Below are 27,140 nucleotides of genomic sequence, written 5' to 3'. Positions count from 1 at the left end.
ATCATCTTCCACTTTACAGATGAGGAAACTAAAATTCAGAGGGATTACAAAATATGTGCAAGGCCATCTAGCCAAGAGCAGATAAAACCAATAAACTCAGTTCCATCTGATTCCCACCTCAATGCCCTTGCCATTATACCATGACAACTCTTTGAATGAAATGTCAAAGAAGCAGTGTTGTCCTTAAGACTATGCTGCAAATGAGAACTAGAATTGAGGCCATTAATGCAAGCTCCTACAGATTACCAGTATGGGTTATAATGCTCTAGTAGGTATCTCGTCTCTGCTTCCTTGGCATCCATCTGGAGATAGCACCCTGATTTTTCTTGGGAACACCCCTTCCCTCAGCTCTCTCTTTGATTTGAGTGGCAGTGGCCACAACCCTCAGCTCCAGGAGCAGACACATAACCTAGGCCAGGTCCATTGAGAGTACAGTATTTCCTTATTCACTATGTGATTCAGAGTGAGAAAGTGACCCAAGTTGATCCATAAGTATCAGTTAGCTTTTGCTGCATAACAAACATCCCAAACCTTTAAATAATAAGCATTTATTATTTTTCACAATTCTATGGGTAGGCAGGGTGGTTCTTCTGCTTTAGGCCAGCTCGGGTGATCTCAGTGGTCTCTTGGTGACTTGTCTGGAGCTGAATGGTCTAAGATAACCTACTCCATGTCCAGTGGGTGGTAGCCTGGTTTGTCTCGGGACATGTGGGACAGCATGTTCCTGATCCATGTAATTTCTCATCTTCTGGTAGGCTACTCCAGGCTTGTTGCTGTGGCAGTGGCATTCAAAGAAATCCAGAGTAAAGACTGAAAAGCAGATTGAGACTTAGGCTTGGAATTCATATACTGTGAATTTTACTACATTCTATTGGTCAACTCAAGCTACAAATCCAGCCCAAATTTAGGGAATGGTATAATAAATTCCACCTCATGTTGGAAGGAGCTGCAAAGAATTTGAGGCCATTTGCAATTTACTCCAGAATCAATCTTGTGAATTTCACTGGAAAATTGAGAAAGAGAAGTCCTCTTTCTATCAGAGTTGCTGGTCCATTAGGTTATAAGCCTGGAGAGGCTGGCAGCCATTTTGCCAATACAGGGGAAAGGCTTATTGGAGAGGAAAGGACTACCAAGACTAAAGACAGAAATCACTGATGGTTTCATTTGAGCTCCTGGATCCAGCCATGCCTATATTTAGGTTGGGTTGAATCTCTCCTCTAAGAGATTTGAAGTGGGAGAAAGGAGGGTTTCCTTCCTTCTGAATACCTTCCCCAGACTCCCAGAGCATCCCAAAGCCCATCTCTTAAATGGTGGCAACAGCTGTCCTCCATAATTGGATGCTGTCTTAGTTTGAGCTGCTCTAACAGAATATCACAGACTCAGTGGCTTATAAACATAAAAAATTTATTTCACAGTTCTGGAGACTGGGAAGTATGAGGTCAAGACACCGGCAGATTTGGTGTCTGGTAACAGTCCACTTCCTGGTTCATAGACAGCCATCTTTTCACTGTGTCCTCACATGGCAGAAGGGGCAAGGAAGCTCTCTGGGGTCCCTTTTATAAGGACACAAATCCATTTGTGAGGGCTCCATCTTCATGATTTAATCACCTCTCAAAGGCCCTACCTCCTAATACCATCACATTGCAGGTCTGATTTCAACATATAAATTTGGGGGTACACAGACATTTATTTCAATATATAAATTTAGGGGTCACAAACATTCAGCCTTGAATTCCATTTGCACTCCTGGCCTATCTTTTGTTATCCTTCTACTGAAATAAATGATTTCCATGGAGATGGGAATAACGGACAGGTTGGTAAAGAAGATAGCCATGGTGCGTTTCACATAAGTGTTTGCTTTGATTTCAACAGGCATGGATTGCAGGGATTTTTCAGAAAAGATGCCAGGAATATGTAACATACTAAGTTAATGATGAGTAGAATCTGGAAAAGGTACCTGGTTTTGAATCTTGGTCACATGTTTGGTGGCATCTGAATTTCTCCATGGCATCCAAATCTCTTACCATTTATAGTTTTCCTGTTAGGGTCAAACAGAGATGCCCCATCCCTTGTAATTTATGTGAATTCAACCACGGTATGTATGTGGCAGCAAGAGGTGGGAACAAAAACGGGGAGAGAGAAGTAAACTTTGCAGGGAAACCATGCATCTACCATTGCGTCTATGGAGCTCAGGCCTTTCCCGTGGTATAAGATGGAAGCTGTGTATCTGCTGCTGTCCCCTCACTCCATCCCAATTCCCACCTTCTGGTTGCAATTAGCATTTAAAGATGGCTATTTCCCTTCAACATGGTCCTAAGAAACAACAATCTATAGAGCTCAACCAGAGGAAGGCAGTGATGGGTTCCAGCCCTGGAAAAAAATCAGCTTGTCGTATGGAGTTTCTGGGAGACAACACAATGCTGTATTTTCTAGGGAGTTTAAGAAATGATTTCACAGGAGGGTATCTTTGACTATGCGTGCTTTTCACCATCTTACTGACTTCAGAACTTCCCCTACCCCATCCCCACACTAGGAGGGATGGGGAACAGAAACAAGGCACTCACGTTCTCTGAAACCTGCCACTCACATCCTTTGTAATGTCTTTGTCGGCTGTGGTTTTGGACTCTCACCGGAGGGTGTGACAGCCTTCACTGGACCACTTGAGCCCATCACAAATATAGATGTCATTTCTAAGACTCCGAAAGCCAACATCTCCAATAAGCTCAGACTCCTGGCTCTGAAGCTCCTGAGTAGCCTCCCAGACGCCTCCCTGGTCCCAGCCTGGCGGCGCTGGACGGCAGCACAAGAGGAGGCCGCTCTGCTGACTGCCACGCTGTCAGGGTCTCCCAGCCACGTCGGGCTGCCCAGAACCTAAGCAGCGTCTAATCTGTGCCTTGGTGCTCTGGCCATCAACTTGACGAAATGCTGAGTTCCCTCTGTGTACCTTTCACGTGGACACAGAAGCCCCTCACTTTTCCTCCTTTGTTAAAGGCACACTGTGAGGAAAGAAGTTAATTCAGTTTTTTATAGGCCTCTCCAAAGGTCAGGCTTTCTTATGCTGCTGGAAGTGGCCCAAGACACACTGTGCATAAAAGGAACAGATCATCAGCCTTACCTTTACCACAGGGCTGTGCTGAGCACATAATCTACCTCCCTTTTCGTCCACAAAGCCACCAGAGCTCAATTTGATGTGTTTTATTTCTGACCCTGCATGAGGGATCCCCTCCAACACCCACATCCTGTAGGAGGCCTTGAACAATACTCACTTCTTTCACCTGGGATGACAAACCTGAAATATCCTGGCATAACGCAGGTGCTCAATTTGCATGAATTAAAACACGAGACTCAAACTAGGCACAGCTTGCTATAACCACAGAGAGGGACCAAGAGCCAGGTATCCATGTGTATTCAGAGTTCTTTTAAAATAATCATCCTCATCCCACTGTGTGGCTTTTGTTCACCTGACACCAGGTATCCATGTGGATTACTGATAATTCACTCAACATGCATTGACTTAACACATACGTATTGACCACCTACTCTGTGCCATACCGCTCTAGGTGTTTGGAATATACTCTGAACAAAACAAAGACCTCAGCCCTCACTGGGCTGACACTGAAGGCCTTATCGATTATAGTAGGTTCCATAGGATTTACTGTCCAAACTCAAACACACTTGAGAGGGAGACTGATTGCTTTGGAGAATTAAGTCAGACAGCAGGCACCAACCAGAACCATCCTGGGCAAACCACAGGGTAGGTGTGCAGCAGTCCAAGAATTCACCTGGTAGTGGACACAGCTCAGTAATCAGGTTCTTCTAGAGCAGAAAGAGCATGTGCTTTGGAGGTAAGCAGTGCTGGGTTTGAGTCTCAGCTCAGTGACTTACTGAGTGTCATTAGCTATTCATCCCTTCTTTTCGATTCTCAAGTTCCCTGGCAGTACGGATTACATGAAGTAACACATGGAAAGATCGAGCCCACACCTGGTACATAACACAGTCGAGTCCTCACTTAACAATGTCCATAGGTTCTGCAACTTTAAGTGAAATGGCATATAATGAAACCAATTTTACCACAGACTAATTGATATAAACAAGAGTTAACTTCCTATAGCATCTTATCAATGTTATAACAAAATGATGTTGAACAAAATGACATTATTCAAGGACCTGCTGTAGAGGATTAACAACCATTAGTTTCTCATCCCACAAGTCAATGCCAATACCCCCCGCTCCCCCCCCCCCACACACACATTTACTACATTTGGGAGCCACTCTAGTATCTAAAGCAATCTACCTGCATTTGCAAGAAACTTAGATTGGTCAAATAGCTACAGGAAAGTTTCTATTGGAGCATAAGCAGAATAAAACCAATGAGAAAATAATAATCATTACTACACTTATTGAGTTGACTATAAATGTTAAGGACTTTTTATGTTCATTGTGTTTCTTAATCTTTACAATCTCTATGAAGCAAGTCATGTTTTTGTCAACCCATTTTAAAAGATTTTATTTATTTTTAGAGAGCAAGGAAGGGAGAACAAGAGGGAGAGAAACATCAATGTGAGAGACAAACATCAATCGGTTGCCTAGCGTATGCATCCCGACTGGGGACTGAACCCTCAACCCAGGCATGTGTCCTGACTGGGAATTGAACTGGCAACCCTTTGAATTGCAGGACAAAGCCCACCCAACCAACTGAGCAACACCAGTCAGGGCTCAATTCATTTTAAAGATAATGAGAGTAATGACTAGATCAGGGGGCCAGCAAATGTTTTTTTGTAAGGGCGAGTTGTAAGTAGTAAGTTTTGTAATAGTAAATTTTGCCGGCCATAGGCACTCTGTTCCAACTATTCAAGTCTGCTAATGTAGCATGTAGCAGGAAAGCAGCCATAGATATATATGTAAAGGAAAAGTGTGTTCCAATAAAACTTTATTTAAAACAGTTGGATTTGGCCCCAGAACCAGTTTGCTGACTCCTGACCTAGAAATGTAAAACCTAGCTTAAGTTCATCAGGCTATTAGAGTGGCTTAGCTGGGATTTGAGCTACACCTACACACACTGTTCTTGGTTTACTGCCACTAGTCAGTGTTGGAGATTTTTCCATACCAAAACAAACAGAGATACTTCATTCTTCTTAATCATACAGAGTAATCTCTGTTATGGCTGAATCATAAGTTGCTTAGCTGGTCCCCTCCTGGCAGGTACTAAGGTCGGTTACAATAATTTGCTATCACAAATAATGCTGCAGCAAATACCTTGTACACAAGTCACTTTGCACATGTTGAATGGTATTGTACCTTCAGAATGGATGCAGGTCACAGTTGTCTGCCCCATTCCTGAGAAACCTTCCTGAAAAATCCCACCTAAGAACTGTTTATATATCACTGACCCAAACATAGTCCCACAGGCACGTTCAGTTGCAGTGTGGAGGGACAGCTTGAGTGCTTCCCCTGGGCTCTCGTGGAAGTGGGTAGATAAGCGCAATGTCCCATGTTACTCCAAGGAGGTGGGAGTGGTCCAAGCTGTCACTTCTTGCTGTGGCTTTCTTAAGAGTCCCTTCCCTCAGATGGGGATAAAGTATGAAGTATGAAGTGGCCCTCAGGAGGCCAGACTCTCAGCTTTACCTGTCACAAAGAATGGGTGGCTTTTTCTCCCTATCTGGAGATTCCCCCTCCCCCCTCATCTTTCTCTACTCTAGTCCATTTTGACTAATGGCATTTCATAGAAAAACTGCAGGTCTTTCTTTGGACACTATATCTTCCCCCGATAAATACTTAACATGGTTAGCAGCACCCTTCTTTATCACCTTGAGTAATAAAGAAATGGGAAATACACATATGCCTATATACTTTGATCAATACCAGTGACTTTCCATTTCCTGATTTCACACACAAAACTCTTGAAACACCTCAAATAGGTCCATGCTCCTCCCAAACCCTAAATGAAATCATTACAAAATATTTAAAAGGATAGAAGATGGTGATTCCAGTGAAAGCAATTCGAGGAGGTAAAACTACAGATCTTAAGATTAATTGAATGTGGCGGGTGAAGCTGAAGAAAAGTCAGAAGGCTGGATTTTGGCCTCCAGTTTACACAGCTGGGCAGATCTCTTAATCCCCAGTGGCTGGCACTTTATCTGGCACAGGGCAGACGCTTAATTAATGCTTTGTGAAAGAAAAAGAAAAAAAATTCCTGTCTTCCAAACCACTCACTTCCCTTCCTATGATTTCCTCATTTCTGTTCTATATTTTGATCATTTTCCTAGTCAGTCTTAAACTCACCATTGACTCATCTTTCCTTTAGGTCCTATAGGGTTCTTGAGAAAGACAGAACCAGTTGGGTGTATATGGAGAGAGAAAGGTGACTTGTAAGGAATTGGCTCACGTGATTAAGGAGGCTGACAAATCTCAAGATTTGCAGTCAGCAAGCTGGAGACTCAGGAGAGCCAAGGGTGGAGTTCCAGTCTGAAAGCTGGCAATTCTGGGCCCAAGAAGAGCCAATGTTTCAGTTCAAGTTCGAACGCAGAAAAAGACCAATGACTCAGCTCAGCAGTCAGGCAGGAAGAATTCCCTTTACTTCTGGGAGGGTCAGCTTTTTTGTTCTATCAGGCCTTCAACTGATTGGCTGAGGCCCACCCACTTCAGCAATCTGCTTTACTCTGTCTACTGATTCAAATGTTAACCTCAACCAAAAACACCAGAATAATATTTGAGCAAATAGGCACCCATAATCCAGTCAAGTAGACACATAAAACTGACCATTATTAGTCAATTTTGTATCCACCTCACTGATTAGCCAAGTCTTGCTCCTTTTCTGGAGAGATGCTTCCTATGTAGTCAGGTCCAGGCAGAAAAGAGAGGCACTCAAATGGAGGTAACTGAATGGAGTTTAAGGATGAGACTATTCAGAAAGGTGGGGCAGGATGAAGGAAACTTAAGCTTGAGGGATGGTGAAGCCTCCAAGGTCCTGTGACAGGCGGAAGCCGCTATGACCGCCAGGTCTGAGGCGGCAGACAGAGGGGATGTCCCAGGCACTGTTCAAAGCACTTGACACATACTATTACCTTTTGAAAAGGTTTTATTGAGATGTAACTCACATCTCATACAATTCACTAATTTAAGGTGTAAAATTCACCTGAAATTAGTATATTAACAGTGTTGTGCAACCATCACCACCATCAATTTTAGAACATCGTCCTGAAAAGAAACCCTGAACTCCTTTGCTATCAGCCTCCAACACCCCATTTCCCTAGCCCTGGGCAATCAGTAACCTACTTTCTGTCTCTATGGATTTCTCCATTCTGGACATTTCATGTAAATAGAATCATATACTATGTGGTCTTTTGTGAGTGGCTTCTTCCACTTAGCATGATGCTTTCAGGTTCATCCATGACAACCCAGGTGCAATCATTTTACAAGAGGATAAATTAAAGCACAGAGAGGTTAGGTAACACCTGTTAAATGGCAGAGCAAGAATTCACACCCAGACGTTATAGACCATTATGCCATGCTGCCTCTCTTCACCATAGAGCCTTCGCCCAGGGACTCATCCACCATTGAGGGGAGTGCTACAGTAATGTACCCCCATCTTCCCTGATTCAGTCCATTCTGAACCCACTGCCCCATTTATATCCACTCAAGTTCTCTCTCCATCACAACCTCCTTGGCTCAGGGGACATCAGGCCTTTTAACTTGCCCAAAATCTGTTCTCCCTTCTCCTGGTGAGGGGACTCTGGTTTTCTTTGGGGGAACCATCCCTATCCCACTCTGGGTCCATGTGGCTTGAGTGTTGTGTGTGTGTGTGTGTGTGGTCCACCCCTCCCCCTCGCACCCCCCCCCCCCCCCCCCCCCCCCCCCCGTCCACCAGCTTCAAAGCAACCATGCGACCAGGCCTGGCCAGTGGGAGCACTACAATTCCCCAGCCCAGTGATTGGTCAGGGACCAGGAATGTGATCTAACTAGAGAAAAATGAGACTAGAGGTAGGTAAGGGGCATGTACTGTGGATTCTGGGAAAGCAGTTTTCTTTCTCTTCTGCAGAAGCCAGAAGAGATCTTCATCCTTTTAGTGGATGGACAGGTATTAGAAGGTGATGGATTGTGAGCCCAATTTCAACACTGTGAAAAGCAGAGATAGAAGAGAGAAAGAAAAGCCAGGTATTTTGTTTGAGCTCCTGGATCAAACCATACCTGAAAAAAATGTCTCTGGATTTTTCATTTAGCAGAATTAACACTTCTTATTTAGAAGCAAAGGTGAGATGTTTTGTGTCTCTTCTAAATGATCTAAGGGAGTGAGAACTTCATGTTCTAAAATTCTTCTATGGCACAGCACTTAGAGTAATACAGTCTCTTAAAGCAGCCAGATAAGTTACTGAGATAATTAATCTTTTAATGCCCACATTAACTTATTTAGACATGTACACATAAACAGAGCATCAGCAAGTGAGGGCAACAACTGGCATCTCTATGCAATTTTTTATTGTTTCAATAAAGCCACTTGGAAGTTAGGCATGGAAAATACCACTCAAAGGCTGCCCCCCCTGCATCATTAGAATAGGGAGCACTGCTGTCACCATTGTTTCCACCTCATGAAGACAACTTGGCCTGGGACATGTTTCCAGCTGTCATGGCACCAAAAGGGCTGAAGAAAATCAGAACAAGAAGTCACATCTTAGCAGAAAACAGGGCAGGAAAAGTGAGACAGAATGAAAATCCTGAATTAGCCCAGAAAGTAGGATGTAAAACATCAATTTGAGGGCATATTTAAAATAAAGTCCTTGTGAAATTAAATCATTGATCCTTAAACAGCGTGCAACATCAAGCCCTTGTGTGAATTTTTTGGCCAAAAAGTCTGTTATTTTTTTTTCTGTAAAATAAAAGACATTTTTCACTTCTACCAATTACTATTGACTTGGATATTTTGAGTATGTCAGCTCTCTCCTGCTATTGACTTTTAGTGGGCAGAGGCCAGAGGTGCTGCTAAACATCTTCCAATGCATAAGACAGCCCCACAGCAAAGAACTATTTGGCCAAAATGTCAATAGTGCCATGAAACTTCGCAAACCACCTTTGACACGTTCAATCAGTCACAGCACCTTCTCCATACACTGCACAAATCTTTTTTTTGCATTTCAGTTGTATTTTTACCTTTCTGGAAATAACAAAGCATAATATGCCAAAAATGTTGCACATTTTCTTCCATCTTCAATATTGAAATGGCTATCAAAAAATTCACTAATTTTGAATTTAAAAAAAATTCAGGCTGATATGACAACTGTCACAATACAATCTAACAAAAATTGTTTCAAATAAAGTTAAAGACAACTGAGTACTACTAGAGCCATCACATGGAAAAAAACTAAACGAACTTTTTGGCTAGCCCAATATCTCCATCCCTTAGGCCAACCTACAGTGTCTGCTTCAGTGGGACTGGGGGCAGCAGGAGCATCAGTAAATTTTTTTTTAATATCAAGAGTTTAGTATGATGTGCACACCTAGTTAAGAATTTCAGTATTAAACATCAATAAATTCTGTGTAGCTGGAAATTGAGATTTTCTTAAAAGAAAAGGAACCTGATGTCATAAAGAGAAATTCTCAAAAAACACACCACAGCAGCTATAAATAAAAGACATTTTGAAGGAGTTGAGACATGGTTACAGGTGAAACATTTGTCAGCCTTATGCTGGCTCTGCAGAGCAGATGGACAAGAGGGCTGAAGGACACTCACGAGTTTGATCTTCCTTCCCCACTTCATACTTTCATCCAGAAGTTTCTAGGTACATTCATATTGAGATCAGGTAGGTGACTGTTTGTCATTACTATTTCAATTTATTTTGTTCCATTCTATGAGCCCACATGATTTGTTTTCAGCTTTGTTTATAAAATGGTGGCCGAGGGCCTGCTACGCTCCAGGTACTGGGGACAGCCCTTGACTTTGAGCTCGCTGCCAGGATGGAGAAATGGTAGGAAAGCAGGTAACAACCAAGCAATGACAAAATGCAGTACCAATGCAGGAAGCCAGAATATGCAGGGATAGGAGAGAGGGTGTGGGATGATTTCACCTAAGAGATAGATAGATAGGGGGTTGAAAGGGCAAACATCCTTCATCAGAAGGGCAGAGCATAGAGGTCTGAAGAAAGTGGGGATGAGCAAGGTGAGTGCAGGGAACAGTGCCAACTAGTGAACATGCAGTCAGTGCAGCAAGAAAATGCTTCCTCCCTGAGAAGGATGCTCATGTCAGTGGCCCAGCAGAGTAGAACAGGCAGCTGAGCCAGCCATCCGAATCTCGCAGTGTGCAAATGCGACATTCCACTCTCATCTAAATAGAGATCAGAAGGTGGGATTATTATGGCCAGATTATCACAATGCATAGCTATTCCCTGTCCACGCTCCCCAGGCACTGTCCCTATGACATTCTGGAAACTACTAGCAGGGTTGGTAGGGGCTCCCAGGCTCAGGACTCCTGGGTGGGGACGCCCTCTGGTGGCCACAGGCACTCACCGGGAAGCCCTAGACCTTCCTTGCCCTTGGCGGGCCCAGCAGCAGATATTTCTTCCTGAGCCAGGATCAAAGGACCCGTCCTGCTCAGTCACAGCCCTGAATGGCTGCCATTTCGGGAAGAAGTGGGAGGAAGCACGTCCCTGAAGGCAAGAGGGGCCTTTTAAGCCTTTGAAAACATATTCAATATAAAAGTGCTTTGTGCTCTGGCAGGGCCATAAAAAGGTGGTTTTGAGGAAAGCGTTCTTTTGTTCCCCTCTGTAGGGAAAAGTCAAGTTTTCTCTGCAAAACAACCTGGATCCAGGGGTCTTCAAGAGGACTTTTAGGAGTTTATGGCGTTAGGGTCCAGTTTTTATCTTATTCTCAAGGAGTTATGGGATCTCCAAAAGGGTTAGGAACACCGAGGGGTCCGTCCCCCTGAAATTCCATAGAAACTATGTTCAAATGTGGCCCCCTTTAAGTATTAGAGGTCCCAAAGTCTCTTAGTAATAGCCCAAATGTCCACTGATAGAAAAGGGGAAATAAAAAGAGGCTGGATGGCCTAGTGACTAAGTTCAAGGCTCTCCAGCACTTAGAAGACTCTGTAAATGGGGGGCCGAGGATAGTGCATGTTCCATGGGGTGGTCTTGAGAGTTCAGGGGGTAAAGCAGCTAAAACAGTACTTTGTCAGTGCAGGTAAGGCTGGTGTGGCACAGCAGCTCAGCTATAAAATAGAAGAACTGCAGCCAATTAGCAGTGAAGTAGATCTATCCGTATTGACTTTGAAAGATGGCCAAGTAGGTCACTGAATGAAAAAGGCAAACTGCAGATCAAGATGCACAGTATCAATCCATCTGGGCAACAATACAAACCCAAGTGTATACATATATGGATAAAAAGTTTTTTTCCTAAAGTGTGGAAATGTACACAGTGAATTCTTAATAATGGTTTTACTTCTAGGAAGTAAGTTTGGAAAGGGTGCTTTCTTTTCTATTTTACTTATATGTAGTTTCTATTGTTTGATTTAGAGGCAAGCATGACTTTTGGAAGAAAATAAAGAAAGGGGGAAAATGTACCATCTTATGTGGCAGATTGCTAATAGGTAATCACAAAGAAAGGCAAATGGTCACAGTTTCCTGTTAATCAACAAGTAGGCTACAGGGAGATTTGCCTGTCACTGTAAATACACTTTAGTAGTTTAAAATGCACATACATTATTTATTAGAAAAAAGTTTCGCTTTTTTAAAACAGGGCGATTTACTTTTGCATTTAATCTAAGAAAAATTTGCTGAGTGCCAGACACGGTGCTAAGCTCTGATGATGTGGAAAAAAATAAGATGGTCTCTGCATTCCAGTTCATGGTCTAGTTCAGTGCTTCTCAAACTTGATTGTGCTTCCAAATCACCTGCAAGTGTTGCATATTGGTTATCTATTGCTGTATAGCAAATCAGCCCAAAACTCTGCAGCTGAAAATAAATATTTATTATCTAATATAGGAGCTGAGAATCAGGAACTCAGGACTGACTTAGCTGGGGGATTCTGGCTCTGGGTCTCTCATGAAGTAATCTGAAGGCTTGACTGGGGCTGCTGGATTCACTTCCAAGATGCTGCACAAACATGGCTATAGGCGGGGGCCTTAGTTCTTGGCCACGTGACCCTCTCCACAGAGTAACTGCCTAAGTATCCTCATCACATGGCAGCTGGCTTCTCCCAGAGTGAGTGATCCTGGAGAGAAAGGTGGAAGCTGCAATGGCTTTTATGACCTACGAGCCTTGAAGTATACTCCATCATTTCCACTATATTCTGTTTGTTAGAAACAAGCCACTAAGGACAGCCCACACTCAAGGCAAGGAGAATTGGGCTCCACTGAACAGAGGAGTATCGAGGAATTCGTGGACATACTTTAAAACCACCGTATCTTGTTAAAATGCATATTCTGGTTTAGCAGGTCTGGGAAGGAGCCCAAAGTTCTACATTTCCAACATGCTCACAGTTGATGCCACTTCCGTTGGTCCATTGACCACACTTTGAGTAGAGAGAGAATCACATATGCAAAGAAGGATAGCTCAGATCACATCCTTGGAATTATATTGCTTGCAAGAATAATATCCTTTGTCATGCTGACATCATCTTTGGATGGTGTCCAATTTTAAAATCACATTTTCCCTGAAAGGTCAGAGCAATAAAGTAAGGGAAAGACAAGATTACCTTGTTAATACACAAACACAAAGACAAGCTGTAATGAAATAAGAAACAATCAAAGGGGGATTCAAAAAAAATCTCTGATCTTGTTTTGGAAGCTCTCAGAAACATAGAACATCAGCCATTAATTCTGAAGGAGATGCTAAACAAGCAGCAACAAATCTGGGCTCTCAACGGGGATTGTACCAAGTGCCTTGATATGCCTAAGATTCCTGGCTGCAATGCTTACAAAATTAGCTTTGATACAAGAGGGCAACAAATACCACCAGCATCTCAAAGATCAAGGCTTCTATATGTTTTGCTTGCTTGAATGGTTGTACATTAAAGAAAGTTTCACCATTTAACAGCCTGGATTGAAATTTGCTTTCAGATACCACATGAAACTATAAATCCTGTATTCTTTTATTGCTGTGATTCACATGCCGTAAAATCCACCACTTTAAAGTGTACGAATCAGCAATTTTCAGTGTATTCACAAGGCTGAGCAAGTATCACCACCATCTAATTCTAGAACATTCATGACCCCCCAAAGAAACCCCGTATCCATTAGAAGTTACTTCCCAAACCCTTGAAGCCCTAGCCAACTACGTCTATTTTCTGTCTCTATGGATTTGCCTATTCTGGACATTTCATATAAATGGAATCATACAATATGCAGCCTTTTTCACCTGGCTTCCTTAACATAGAATAATTTTTAAATTATTATTTGTGGTAAAATAAACATTATAAAATTTACCATTTTAACCATTTTTACATGTCAAGTTCAGTGACATTAAGAACTTGCTGTTTCCTCATCCATATCCAGAACGATTTTCATCTTTCCATACTGAAACTTTGTACTCACGCATCCCATTTTTAAGGTTCATCAATGTTATAGCATATATTAGTACTTCATTCCTTTTTATGATTAAATAACATTCCATTGTATGGCTATACCACATTTTGGTTATCCATTCCTCAGCTGTAGATGTTTGGGTTGTTTCCACTTTTTGGCTATTATGAATAATGTTGCTATGAATATTCATGTGCAAATATTTGTTTGAACATCTCTTTTCATTCCCTTTGGGTTTATACTAGGAGAGGAGTTACTGTATCATATAGTTAATTCTATGTTTAACAGTCTGAGGTACCGCCAGGCTGTCTTCCAAAGGGGCTGCAACATTTTACATTCCTACCAACAGTGAACAAAGATTCCAATTTCTCACACCCTCAGCAACATTTTTTTTTTTAATTTATTGTCTTTTTGACTATAGCCATCCTAATGGTGTGGTTTTCTCAAATGACTAATAATATTGAGCATCTTTTAAAATGTTTATTGGCCTTTTGTATATCTTCTGTGGAGACAACCCTATTCAAGCCCTTTGCCTGTTTTTAATTGGGCCATTTGTCTTATTGTTGAATTTTTAAAATTAAAGAAAAGTTTTATTTATTTTTAGAAAGAGAGAAGGGAGGGAGAAAGAGAGGGAGAGAAACATCGATCAGTTGCCTCTCGCACGCGCCCCAACTGGGCACGGGCCCGCAACACTAGGATGTGCCCTGACGGGGAACAGAGCCGGCAGCCCTGGGCGTGTGGGACGATGCCCAACCAACTGAGCCACACCAGTCAGGGCTGGATTGTAAGAACTCGGTACTAGTCTAGAAATAAATCCCTTATAAGATATATGACTTGCAAATACTTTCTCCTATTTTGCGGTATCTTTCCATGTTCTTGATAGTGTTCTTCAAAGCACAAAGTTTTTATTTTGATGAAGTTCAATTTACCTATTAAAAAAAATTTTATTGGATGTGCTTTTGGTGCCATATGTAAGAAACTGCTGCCTAATCCTAGGTCACACAGATTTACTCCTATGTTTTCTTCTAAGAGCTAAAGTTTTAGCATTAATATTTAGGTTTTTCGTTTTTTAATTTTGTATATTCTGTGACATAGGGGTCTAAACTCATTCTTTTACATGTGGATATGCAGCCTGTAGTGTTTGTTTGTTTTGTTTTTAATCATCAGCAAGAAGCATAAAGAATGGCCCTCCTTTGGTTTCCTAGTAGCATCTCCTTCCTTCCTTTCCTTCTCTCCCTCCCTCCTTCCCTCCCTCCCTCCTTCCTTCTTTCCTTTCCTTCCCCTTCCTTTATCCACCTTTATCCACCCACCCCACCCCCTAAGCTGGAAGGTTTCGAGTTTTATAGCAAAAGAATTTGTACAGACCAGGGGCCCAGGGGCCCACGGGCCCAGCCCAGATGGATAGCACCCTTTCAATAAGTCTCCATGAATTTTGCTGAGAAGCACGCAGGAGTAGTCTTCAATTACATTATTTGAAAATTACTTCTAATAAGGGAGTGTTATTTCTTCATTCATTTCCATCAAGAACTATTTATTGAGGACCTATTATATGCCAAAGATTGAAACAAGGATTCCTGCCCTCGAGAGCTTACACTCTTGCAGAAAGAAACAGACAAGAAGCATAACAAGTAAGTACATCACATAATATGCTAGACGGTGATAAGTGCTAAGGCAGGCAAAGGGTGCAGAGCAGAGCAAGGGGGGGCATGCAGTGGGGTCAAGTTTGAAATTTTGAAAAAGGTGGTCAGGGTGGGCCTCCTTTTAAAAGGTAACATGTAAGCAAAACTTTAGGAGTTGGTAAGAAATTTGACCACAAGGGTATCTGGGAAAGAGCATTCTAGGCAGAGGGACAGCCACTGCAAAGACCACATGGCAGGAACATGCCCAGCATTTCTGAGGAACCACAAGGAGGCCTGCGGAGCAGAGTACAGGAGGGGGAAAGAGGTCACAGAGGGCCAGCTCATGTAGAGTCTTGTAAACCGTTTTAGGGACTTTGATTTTTATTCTGAGGGAACTGGGAAAAGCCAGTGGGGAGTTCTGGGCTTAGCAGTAACATGGTCTGGCTTATGGTTCAAAGGCTCACTCACCTGCTGGGTTGAGAATGAATTGTGGGAGAACAAGGTAAAGCAGGAAGAATAGTTAGGAGGCTTCTAAAATAATCCATATGAGAGATGAGGGTGGCTGAGCCCTGAGTGGAAGCACTGAAGGCAATGAAAAGGATTTGGTAGAGCCCACAGGATGGCCTGATCAATTAGATGGGAGTATAATAGAGGCGAGTGTCAAAGGTGGTGACTCCAGAAGTTTTGGCCTAAGGACTAGAAAGATGGAGTTGCCATTAACTGTGATAGGGAAAGTCAGTGGGGAAGCAGGACTCAGGGGAAGGGGAGATGAGGTCAGCTTGGGGCAGGTGGAACTTGAGATTCTCTCCAACTTCCAAATGGGAGGGTTGGATAGGAAGTGGGCTGTTTGAAAATGAGAAATGTGGGGTGAAGGTACTCATGTGAAGGCATCAGCCACAAGGTGGGAATGAGGTACCGAGAAAAAGATGATAAGCAGAGAGGGTCAAGGACCTCAGCCTGGGCATCGAGAGAGCCTGAGGAGAGGGAGAACAGCCTTGGAGGCCATTTGCATAGCAGTTTTGCAGTTGCTTAAGAACATTTTGATCCTTCCCTCAGCTCCTCTTTCGTTCCTTCTTGCCTGCCTTCCTTTAGATAGATACCTACAATGTATCAGGGACTGGAAAAGATTGTTTTCCCTCAAGAAACTCATGGTCTTATACAGGAAAAACATAAAATGCACATTTATAAAATAATGTAGACATGAGGCAGTTACTGTGTAGGAACTTGGCTTTCCAGTTGCAAACCAACTGCACTAAATAAAATACACTACAGAGGTCTATTTGTGACCTAGCACTGAAGAGTTGGGAATCTCAAATTGCCTTTGACCTTTCTCTCCCATGGTTAATTTATTGCAAATTATTATCAGAAAACTGATTTATTTATCACATAAAATGAAACTCACTTTTGTTTAGGAAAAGAACAGTTGACTAATCCAAACTATGCTGGTGTCCACTGTCTTTCAAAATTGGACTCTTAGAGGCAGGTCATGCCCCATCATGTGGTGCTGATTAAACCCAGGACACTGGGGGAAGGCAAAGGTCTGGTGATGTAATTCTTCACCACAAAAACTTAAAGAGTATAGGCCAGGGGTCCCCAGTCCTGACTCATACTAGAATTACCTGGGAGCTTCGGAAACTATTCAGATCCTGGGCCTCACCCTAATTCAGAACTTTTGGTTTAACATCTGAAAAAATTTAAAAAGCTCCTCAGGACATTCTACTGTACAGCCAGAGAGGAGGACACTAACCTAGGTTTTTCATAAATTACTTAAAAATTTGCAAATCATAAAAGATTTCAACACTGTATGAAAAGTTTAAATCTGTTTGGTCCATTCTTTTGGTAACAGACCTAAAGAAAATTATTATACTAGAACTTCATAAATAATCCACAACTTAGTATATTCTCTAATGGAAGTAACCCACCCTGAATCCACAATTCAAAATGGAAACAACTGACTGTCTTTCACTTACCTGATGAACTTGAGTCTTGTTTTATCAAACTCAAAAACCCTTCCATTTTTTAGAAGTAAACACAAATTTTTCCTTCAGATTCCTATTACTTTCTTAATGATTCATTTATGATGTTTTAGGAAAAAAATAGTTATGGGCCAAACAATGACCAACTTCGTTTGCTGTAGTTTGAATGCACCTGGTGATCTGTCAGCCTTATAGAATACACAGAAAAAAATTAACACTGGAGAGTTTTATTAATTAAAAAAAAACCCTTGCAGTTTATTAAGAAAATTCATAATTAACAATAATGTAACCATAAAACTAGCATAAACTGGCCTGTTCTGTTCCTAACGACATACTAAGTCGGTTTTCAGAGACAGCAGAATAAAGCTGCAGGTCATGCGCTTGGAGAGTAGGACGATGCACTAGAGAATTTACCCCAGAATAACCTTTCAAAGTCACTGGGTCAAAATCCACTGTGGACGACATACAAACCCTCACACCAAATTCAAACATTCGATGTATGAAAAGCTGTGGTTCCCAAACACCTGCACACTAGGCTCTCGTTATGTTGAGTCAATGTAACTCTATAAATATACACAACATCCCCTGACTCTTCCTTTTAATGTAGCCCCAAAACACTCAGTAGGGAGACAGATTTGAGCCTTGCCTCCTATCTCATTTCTAGCAGACCTCACAATTAAAGCCTTTCCTTGTCTCAAAAGACGATGTCCTAGTATTGGCTCAGTAATAACTGTACATTTCCTTTTCTGCCAATATCATGTTAGATTACTATCATTTTTATAAACAGGATAAAGTGAACATACCTTAATATCTTTCTGATAAATATATTGCCACGCTGCATCCAGCCTGGATAACCCTCTTCAAAAGGGCATATGCTGGAGCCTATTAAAGACAACAATAAGCAAACAAAAGAAACATGTTCTATATTCACTTTTAGTGGTGAGATACAGGTCTGGCAGGGCTGAGACTTCTTTGGATAAGAAATAAGACCTAAGAAACAATTCATTTTAATTTGGGAAAAAACCCTATTCAAAAGATTAGAATGCCTCTGCTACTGCCCGCAAAGCATTAAGTAGTCTGGTTCCTCACTGGAAAGGGAAAAGGCGCTGCTAGGGAAAAAGATAAGAGAGGAAGCAACAAACAAGATTCCCAGTTGGGAGCTTCCTTTGTCAAAGCAGTGCATTGGTTTTCTCTCTTAGGCCATCACTGTGAAATCTATTTCCCACCCCTCAACCTCCACATAAGGTGCCTAAAGCACCACAAGCAAACAGTAAAGGTAGGTCCTCACCAGTTCTGCGTCATGTTCAAGGCCTATGTCATGGTGCTCTAGCTCTTCATCCCTAAACTTCTTTATCACCTGGTTAAACAAAAAGAAATTGAAGCAAGTCAGCATTCTAACTCTCCCGGCATTCTGTCTTATTTTGGAGGCTAAAGACTCATATTACCTAAGACAGGGGTAGGTAAACTTTTCCTATAAAGAGACAGAGTCAATACTTCACGCATGTACAGTCCCTATCTCACCTACTCAACTCTGCCATTGTAGAGGGGACAGCAGCCACAGACATGTAAACAAACGAGTGTAGCTGAGTTCCAACAAAACTTCACTTACAGAAACAGGGTGCTGGTCACAGACCATAGTTTATCAACCTGATTTAGGCTTTAAAAAAAACCAGGCCTGAATCTGTCCCTTATCTGCTGTAGAAAATTATCTAAGGGTATCTCTTAGTTAATTTATTCAATCTGAAAGGTTCATGCTAGCAGCATTTGCCCAGGATCTACCACAAGTCTGGAAGTGGAGAGAATACAGGCCCAGGCTCAGAAAACATGGGCTCCTGATCTCTGCCCAAGCAAGTGACCAGGGCACACAGCTTCAGCTCTGTGCCTTGGTTTGCACGCCTCTGAAATGAGGCGCTGACCTAGATGTCCAAGGTCCCATCATTCCCTAACTTCTACTTTCCATCTTCTTACCAAATTCATGTCTGCCCCTTCCCCCCTTATCAGCCTCTTTTCAGAGTGTAGGGAAATACCTGAAGCAGCTCATTGTATTTTTCAGGATCCTCCTCCATCAATGTCCTGATCTGGTTGTTGTAGTGATGAGCTATGGACTCTTCCACAGCCACAGTGCAGGCCATGGCTCCCTCCCTCCCAAGCAGGGCGGTTCCCGCACCTGGAATTGCCAAATCCAGAGTAGTAAAGGGCAAGACTGAGGCCACTGGTAAGGGAGAGCATGGCAGGTCAGGGCTTGTCAACCTCTGCACTACAAACTCTGGGGCCAGATAATCCCTTGTTGCGGGGGCTGCCCTGTGCATCAAAGGATGTTTAGCAGCCTTCCTGGACTCTACTACTAGATGCTGATAGCATCCCCAGATGTGACTCCAAAATTCTCTTTAGATATTGCCAATTGTCTGCAGGAGCGACTTGACCCCACTGAAAACCAAAAGCAGTTTTAGGTGGTACAAGGTTACAGTGTTAAACCTTGAATAAGGTAGTAAGAATGCTATTCTCTTTTCAGTGATCTCCCTAACTTGGCTATGGCAAGGAGAGAGTCGTCATCTGGGGTGAGTATGTCTTTGATTCTTCTATACTACTTACTTTTCTCCCTCTTAAGAGTGAGTAGATATCAGGTTTCGAACCTTTGTCAGGAAACATTATCTGGCTACAATTGAATTAGTCTGGCTTTGTTTGTTGTATCTATTTTTACTGTACCTTTTATTGATAAACTATTGATTTTAAGACTCTATCAAATAAATTTAAGCAAAAAAAGGTCAATTTAACTTTAGAAAAACATTAATAAATAAAAGGCAGAAGGAGGACACAGCAAGACTTGTGAAGTGGTTCTTAAAGGATACAATCATCCCAGACCCCTCAACTCCCATAAGCCCTTCTGGACAGATACACACCCAGTGCAAACCCCACCACATTCCAAAAGGGCATCAGAATCGTCGGCCGGACCCTGAATGCAACCATTAATTCATTGAACTTTTTCAAGTGGTCCTTTTCTTGATCCCACATTTTCTGTAAGAAACACAGCAATAAAGACATGTAAGCATTCTATACTGGCCACCGCTCGCTGTATCCCAAGGAAGCTATATGCCCTATTCATTAACCATGGTTCTGGTATAAGCTCCTCAGACCCACAAACTGTCTATTCTCATACCCATGAGAAACGTGATATTTAGCTCACTTCAAAATTAGGAGGGCAGAATATTTGCTATGGTGTAATTTCCTTCCAGATTGCTAGCATATAAATATTATTTACATCAAAGGAGAAAGGGAGAATGATAATAACAGCTAAAAGCCCTGGCTGGTGTGACTCAGTGGATTGGGTGCTGGTCCGTGAACCAAAGTGTCACCAATTCAATTCCCAATCAGGGCACATGCCTGGTTTGCAGGCCTGGTCCTTAGTTTGGGGCGCATGAGAAGCAACCACACATTAATGTTTCTCTCCCTCTCTTTCTCCCTGCCTTCCCCTCTCTCCAAAAATAAAGAAAAATCTTTGAAAGAAAAAATAACAGCTAACACACAGCATTGTGTAAGTGCCAGGTGCTGTCAAATAGTTTTATGTAGGCAACTCACACTGCACAACTGCTCTGTGAAGGACAATTCACAGATGAAGAAAGTGAGGCACAGAGGTTAAGTAAGTTGCCTGAGAAGGCAATTTAACTTGGGCTCAGTGTCTCTTACATGCCAGGCATGGTATCAACTGCTCTATACCAGTTCATTTATTTCTCACCAAAACCCAATGAGACTTCCGGCCAAGATGGAGGCCTAGACTGACACACTCCATCTCCCTCCACAACTAAGAAGGAATACAACTACCGCAAAACCATAAATAATCAGGAGTTCCAGAAAATAAAGCTACATGGAAGTGGTGCTCATCCAGATGGGTAGGAGGGACGAAGCCAGGGCGGAGAGGTCAAGCTGTGCTGGTGGTGGCAACTGCAGCTACCAGCGGCGGGACTGCGATAAACACAGACACCCGTATTTAAGGGGAGGCAAGAAGTGCCTGGAGAGCACCCCTGGCTACAGACCAGACCCGTCAGCTTGCGATTCCAATGCCGGGGAAGGCAGACCGCCATTGCCTTGGACTGTGAGGTCCAGAGGGGGTGGGGATGGAGGAGGAGGCCCCCAGTCTCTCAGCAGAGTGTGAATGGTAGGAATCCATCTTGGACCCCCACCCCAACAGAAGACACCACAGCATGGTGAGAAAGGTGCCTGGTAGTGATGAGTGCACAGGGCTCTGCCCCCTATAGCGTAGGAGGTCTCACAGCCCCGCCCAGGAAGCAAAGGTAAACACAAAACTGTCAGGATGGCACAGATCATGATAGAGATCCCAGTGACACAGCTGACCAGACAGCAAATATCTAATCTAACGGCTCAGCAGATAGGAAATCTCTCTAAGGCACAGTTCAGAGCTTTGGTTATAAAAATGCTTACAGACCTGACAGCAGATCTTAAACAAGATGAGGAAGGAATGAAGGCTAGTCCTGCTGAAATGAACGAAAACACATAAGAAACTAGTGGTGAGGGAAAGAAAACCAGGGATCAAATCAACAAATCGGAGCATAGGGAAGGAACAAACAGTCAACCAGTGCAGAAAGAGGAAACAAAAAGTGAGGAAAATGAGGAGAGGCTCAGAAACCTATGGGTCAGCTATAAGCGGGCCAAGATCCAAATCATAGGGTTGCCAGAAGGTGAAGAAGAAGAACTAGAAATTGAAAAATTATGTGAAAAAATAATGAAGCAGAACTTCCCTAACTTGGGGAAGGAAATAAGACTTACAGGTACAGGAAGCACAGAGAGTTCCAAAACAACTAGACCCAGGGAGAACCACACGAAGACACATTATAATCAAAATGTCAAAAATTAAGGATAAAGAGAGAATCTTAAAAGCAGCAAGAGAGAAGAAGAAAATTATGTACAAAGGGATCCCAATAAGACTCTCAGCTGATTTCTCAAAAGAAACTCTGCAGGCAAGAAGGGACTGGCAAGAAATATCCAAAGTAATGAAAAGCAAAAACCTACAACCATGATTACTCTATCCAGTGAAGCTGTCATTCAGAATAGAAGGGCACAGAAAGTGCTTCCAGGACAAAGTAAAACTGAAGGAGTTCATCAGATCCAAACCACTGTTACATGAAATGTTAAAGGGACTTGTTTAGGAGAAAGAGGATCAAACTATGAACATTAAAATGAAAACTATACCACAATAACCAACAACAGAAGCTAGGGAACCGAAACAAAGGCAAACTAAGTAGGCAACGAGAGAAAAGAATTATAGGTATGGGGAACATTATGGGGAGAGGTCAGCAGGGAGGGGGAAGGGGGGAAAGGGAGAGAGATGGTGCAGGAATTAAGAAGCACAGTAGGAGGGAGTGGAGTAGACAGGAAGATGTTGAGAGGAACTATATGCACAACCAATGGGTATGGACTAAGTTGGGGGGGACAACTGGAGGGAGGGGGTCACTGGGTGGAGGGGAACAAAGGGAAAATTGGGACAACTGTAACAGCATAATCAATAAACCATATTAAAAAAAAAAGTGAGGTAGGCGTTATCAGCCCATTTTGCAGATGTGGAAATGAAGACCCACAGTTTATGTCACTTCTCCAAGGTCACAGAGGTAGGAGGTGGGAGAGAGTTGGAATGTGAAACTGCGTCTGTGTGATTACAAAGCTCAGGTCTCTTCTTCTGCTTCTCAGTATAAAATATTTCCACTGGGCTCCACTTAGGGCAGGAGGCAGCCTCTCAGCAACTGGTACTTTCACCTACTGTGGTGATTCTCAACCCCATTTTCATTATTATCCTCCCCCCACCATGAAAATTTAATAGTACAGATATACCACATATCTGTTTATGTATTATTCCACTCTATACATAAAAATAATAATATGCTTTTCACTCTTCCATCCCCAGTATCTAATTTCTCTTGTTTGGGGACAAAAAGTACATCCCCTGAGAATGCATGACCCAATGTGATTTATTACTTGAAGGTCTTTGGGTCCCCAGCCCCCAACCCCTGTTCAGTAACAGGCTGAAAGAGATAAAGCAGCACCTACCTGAATGACTGGCCCAACACTTGTGCGACCCAGGACGGCCATCTGTCCTGCATAGATGCGGTTTGCTCCATATTCACCTGCATGATCTACCCGGATAATTCGATCCACAGCTGCCCGATTGATACTGTCCAAAGTCATTCTTGAGCTGCAAAGTCTGACACTGATTATTCTTCCATAAGCTGCAATGCAAGTGTTTGTTCTTCGTTACTCTCAAGTAAAATTGAGATGTTTCCTTTTACACACAGAAGGAAGGGGCACCTTAGAACAAAGGTAAGAAATGAGTTACCCGCAGGTTGACATGCCCTTTGGTGTGTTGTTTATCCTGCAGCATTTTTTTTTTTTTTTTAGTTAAGTTAGCTACATGTAAAACAGAAGATTTTAGCTAAATAGTGTATCTAGATTTCTGGTTTCACTTTAAGTGTATGAAGATGTGGAAATTCTGAGCCTGTCTTCTCCCCAGGCAGTTAATGCGGCAGCTGGCTCTAGATCTAGGCATGGTTCTCCAGTTCACCCATCCCTCCTGGCCTGCTTCATTCCCAACCCTGGCTGCACAGAACCTTCTAGGAAGCTCTCAAAATCATGAATGTTTCTCCCCAATCAATTTCTGAGAGGGGGGCACTGATATTTTTAAAAAGCTCTGTGCACGAATCTTCTCTACAGCCAAGGTTGAGAACCGCAGATTTAAGTTCTCTTAAAACACCTGCATCCATAGGTATCTTATTTTGAAAAATAAGCCTTAGAACTTAGGTTTTATCTAATTATGGTACATAACCAATTCAACTGAATTATTCTTGCCTTCAAAATGTATGTTCTTCAGGGCAGATTAGATTTTGTTTTTAAAAATCTGCTAATAGTAACACCTGGACTGTATTATCTGAGCCTTGTATGAAGGCATGCCAAAAGTTTTTTCCCTTAAGAAAAGGGTTTTGTACTGTTTAGGTGTGTGAGGTATTCTAACCTCATTTTGCAGATATGGAAATGGAAATGTAGAGACTATTCAGTTTGTAATGTGAACTTTGACCTGTATTGATATCATCTTAAGATGTGTTCCAAGGATTATGTATGACAACCATGTCTTTAATATACTTTTCATTTAAGCTAACTTCAAAACCCAGAAAATGTGTGGAAATTTTAATTTTGGGTAAATCTGTAGTTTTTTTTCATTAAAAAGGCTTGAGTACTAAGTGAAATAGTCGGTGAAAGACAAATACCATATGCTCTCACTTATAAGAAGCATCTAATGAACAAAATGATGAGCAAAACAGACCCAAAGTCATGGAATCATGGAATAAAGCTGACAGCTGTTAAGAGGGGAGAGGGGAGGTGGTGATTAATTAAAAGGTGAAGGGATTAGTCGAAGAACATATATGAAGGACCCATGGACATGGAAAACGGTGTGGGGATTGACTATGGAAGTGGGGGATGGGATGGGTGGAGGGGGGAAAAAGGAGAAAAAATGGGACATCTGTAATAGCACAAACAATAAGACATCAAAAATGTAAAAAAGAAAAGGCTTGAGTGCTTTGGACACAAGGTAATAGCGTAGGCCTGGTGGGATTCGGGGTTCTGCATTTGAACTTGAACTTTTTGGTCAAGTGGAGTTTAAAAAGTGCTCACTCTAAATACAGGAGTGTGGACATGGAGGTGTCAAGTATGGTGACCCAGCTTTGATCTATTCCTCTGTACAACCTGCTCCATCTTACTGAGTATACTTGATTCAATTCAAGAAACTGGATTGCAGTTCCTGGACTCCAAGTTCTGCCAAGTATAATGTACCACTCATTTCTGTGCCTTCAGATACTGGATCACTGTCATCTGTGGCCATGTTTTTATGTGGAGAACTATTTGAGACACTTGACAAAGTCAAGTTAGTCTTTTGCAAGTGTTTGCCTCTTAGTCCAAAGACTGGTGCTTCCATCAATCTGACTTCCTGCAGAAAGATGGGGCCCAAGAATTGAAATGGAAACTGATGAACTGGTTCTATTTCTTGAAATAATCTTGTTTGCTTGTTCTTCTGTTACTCCCACCCCAAAACATGTCAATGGGAAAGAACTTTAAACACAACCCAGTACTCATTAAAAAAAAAAAAATGCTGAAAAATAGCAAGGGGCTGAGTACATAGGATAAGTTCAAACACACAGCTGACTTTTGATGGGTAGGATTATATTTGTATTAAAAACATACTAGACTGTTCCCTACTACTATACCACCTTTCCAGATTCAGACACCGAATAAATGATTTGGGGTGGGGGGTAATGTGGAGGATTATTGAGTATCATAATATTTGCCATTTCTATCTTTTCACAATCTCTTATGGAGGAACCACAGAAAACGCACAGAGCTAGAGTTAGAAAATATGTGTTGTATCTCAAATACTAACTTTGGACAAATCAGAATTGTCATTTCTTACATATAAAATAAAAAATAACCAGGTTATTTCCTTTTTAAAGGAAAACATAATAATAAAACCTTTCTTACTGCATTATCATGAAGATAAAATGAGATATAGATGAAAAATAAATGAATCTTATTCTGTTAGGCTCATTAGCTCAACAAAACATTAATATATATGATCAACAATCCTGTCAGTTTTGCCTGCATTGACACACTTAAAAAATAAAATAAAATAAATTTGAGGGCCAGTGCTAGCAGCTCTCAAATCTATTATTTTATATTTGTGTTTTCGAAAGTGTTAAACATATAACAATGATATTACCTAGATTTTAAATGGTATATGGGAAAATCTTATGTGGCTTATGAACGTACGTTAAAGAACACCCATACAAGAGTTACTCTCTTTTAAATTCTCCTTCAATCCTTTCGAGTTAATCAAGGAGACTTAGCTGTTAAGAGCTGACAGGTCTTGAACACCTAACACTTGCTAATCTCCCTTTATTACCAGAAAAAGAAAAAAAAAGGTCTTGGGCTCAAGCCTTGGTAGGAACAGTATCTAATACAACTTAATAACTTTTTGTTTTCAGCATATTGATTTTGGGGGCAGGCAATACCGGTCTTCTGTTTACCACAAGGATTTAGTTTCCCTGAAATTGTTTAATTTAAAAATGGAACACGGTTATAAAAAAAAAAAAAACACATTCAATAATCAGAAGTATATACAGTACAAGCGGTATTGCTGTACAGCAAAATCCTGAAGGTGGTACATGAACAATTAGAGAAAACGACCTCACAATTTTCTGAGGCAGCTCAGATGAGCCGAGCAAAGAAGAAATCAGGACCCAAACCCAAGTCTCCTTCCTCCAAATCCTATGTTCCTTCCCCTACCGTGGTGCTTTTCAAAATTTCTAATGTATACGACTCATCCCAACGGCTTGTTAAAATACTACATACACATAGCGACCCAGTAGGTCAGTGGAGGGACCTGAGAATCTGCATTTCTGACAGGCGTGGGGTGGGGAGCGGTATGGGAGGGAAGCAGATGCTGGTCGCGTGACTACACTTTCCCTGGCAAGACCCTAAGCTTAGGTAACGATGACACCCATGTGGCATTTCAAAGTCCGCAGCTGTCTTCAGCCAAGAACTCCGACCACACCTGCAGTGGCGTGAAGGCATAAGTGTGCAATCCTCCAGCGCCTCAATCCTGAGCGGCCGCCCCAGAGAGCCCCTGCTGAAAGCCATTCCCGCCACGCATTCCCGCGGAGAGGAGGGCCCACCTAACCGCAGGCGCCGCAGCGTTTCAAGTGTCGCAGTCGCACGCCGTCGCAGCCCTGTGACGTACATAAACGTCTCGCCCGTGACCTCTCCGGTCCAAACCCAGGCAAAATTTCCCTGCGCAGGACCGCGACCGCGCTCTCCTTTTACCTGAGAGGAGCCGCGGGGCGCACGTGCGCAGCCGCCACGGGGAGCAAGACGCCATCACCCGGGAGTGGCTCATTGGCGCGACAACAAAGCAACTATCCCCTCGAACGACGCGGGCCAAACGTGCGCTTGGCGCAGACTGATGATGTTGTTAGACGTAAGGAA

General features: G+C 42.4%; 1 protein-coding gene across 5 annotated transcripts; it reads right to left on the bottom strand.

The window, feature by feature from the left end:
* Positions 1–532: 532 nt before the first annotated feature.
* COQ7 (coenzyme Q7, hydroxylase) lies at positions 533–27,138 on the bottom strand. Of its 5 annotated transcripts, XM_090276957.1 has the most exons (7): positions 26,979–27,138; positions 23,160–23,338; positions 20,003–20,117; positions 19,130–19,269; positions 18,391–18,459; positions 17,906–17,984; positions 11,671–12,639 (listed from the first exon to the last, which is right to left on the bottom strand). In XM_090276957.1, the coding sequence occupies exons 1-6, from the start codon at positions 27,049–27,051 to the stop codon at positions 17,907–17,909; spliced, it is 654 nt and encodes a 217-aa protein (XP_090133083.1). In that variant the 5' UTR covers positions 27,052–27,138; the 3' UTR covers positions 11,671–12,639; position 17,906. The 5 variants fall into 5 exon arrangements, with proteins under 5 accessions (XP_090133078.1, XP_090133081.1, XP_090133079.1 ...); XM_090276952.1 differs by lacking the exons at positions 11,671–12,639; positions 26,979–27,138 and adding an exon at positions 533–810 and having other exon boundaries at positions 23,160–23,396; XM_090276955.1 differs by lacking the exons at positions 11,671–12,639; positions 26,979–27,138 and adding an exon at positions 7,856–8,115 and having other exon boundaries at positions 23,160–23,397.
* Between the last annotated feature and the right edge of the window lie 2 nt (positions 27,139–27,140).

Source organism: Furipterus horrens, unplaced genomic scaffold (genome assembly GCF_987537825.1).
Source record: "Furipterus horrens unplaced genomic scaffold, mFurHor1.1.pri manual_scaffold_5, whole genome shotgun sequence".
Lineage (NCBI taxonomy): Eukaryota > Metazoa > Chordata > Mammalia > Chiroptera > Furipteridae > Furipterus > Furipterus horrens.
The sequence above is the reverse complement of the archived record's forward strand: the minus strand, read 5'-3'. Positions and strand labels throughout refer to the sequence as shown.

Bases quoted from the DNA above. Each gene is read 5' to 3' on its own strand.
- COQ7 (XM_090276957.1), bottom strand. From the start codon at position 27,051: ATGAGCCACTCCCGGGTGATGGCGTCTTGCTCCCCGTGGCGGCTGCGC. The intron at 23,339-26,978 runs GTAAAAGGAGAG...CTTGCATTGCAG, and splicing joins CGCCCCGCGGCTCCTCTCAG to CTTATGGAAGAATAATCAGT. The intron at 19,270-20,002 runs GTGTGTATCTGT...TGGCAATTCCAG, and splicing joins TGTGGTGGGGTTTGCACTGG to GTGCGGGAACCGCCCTGCTT.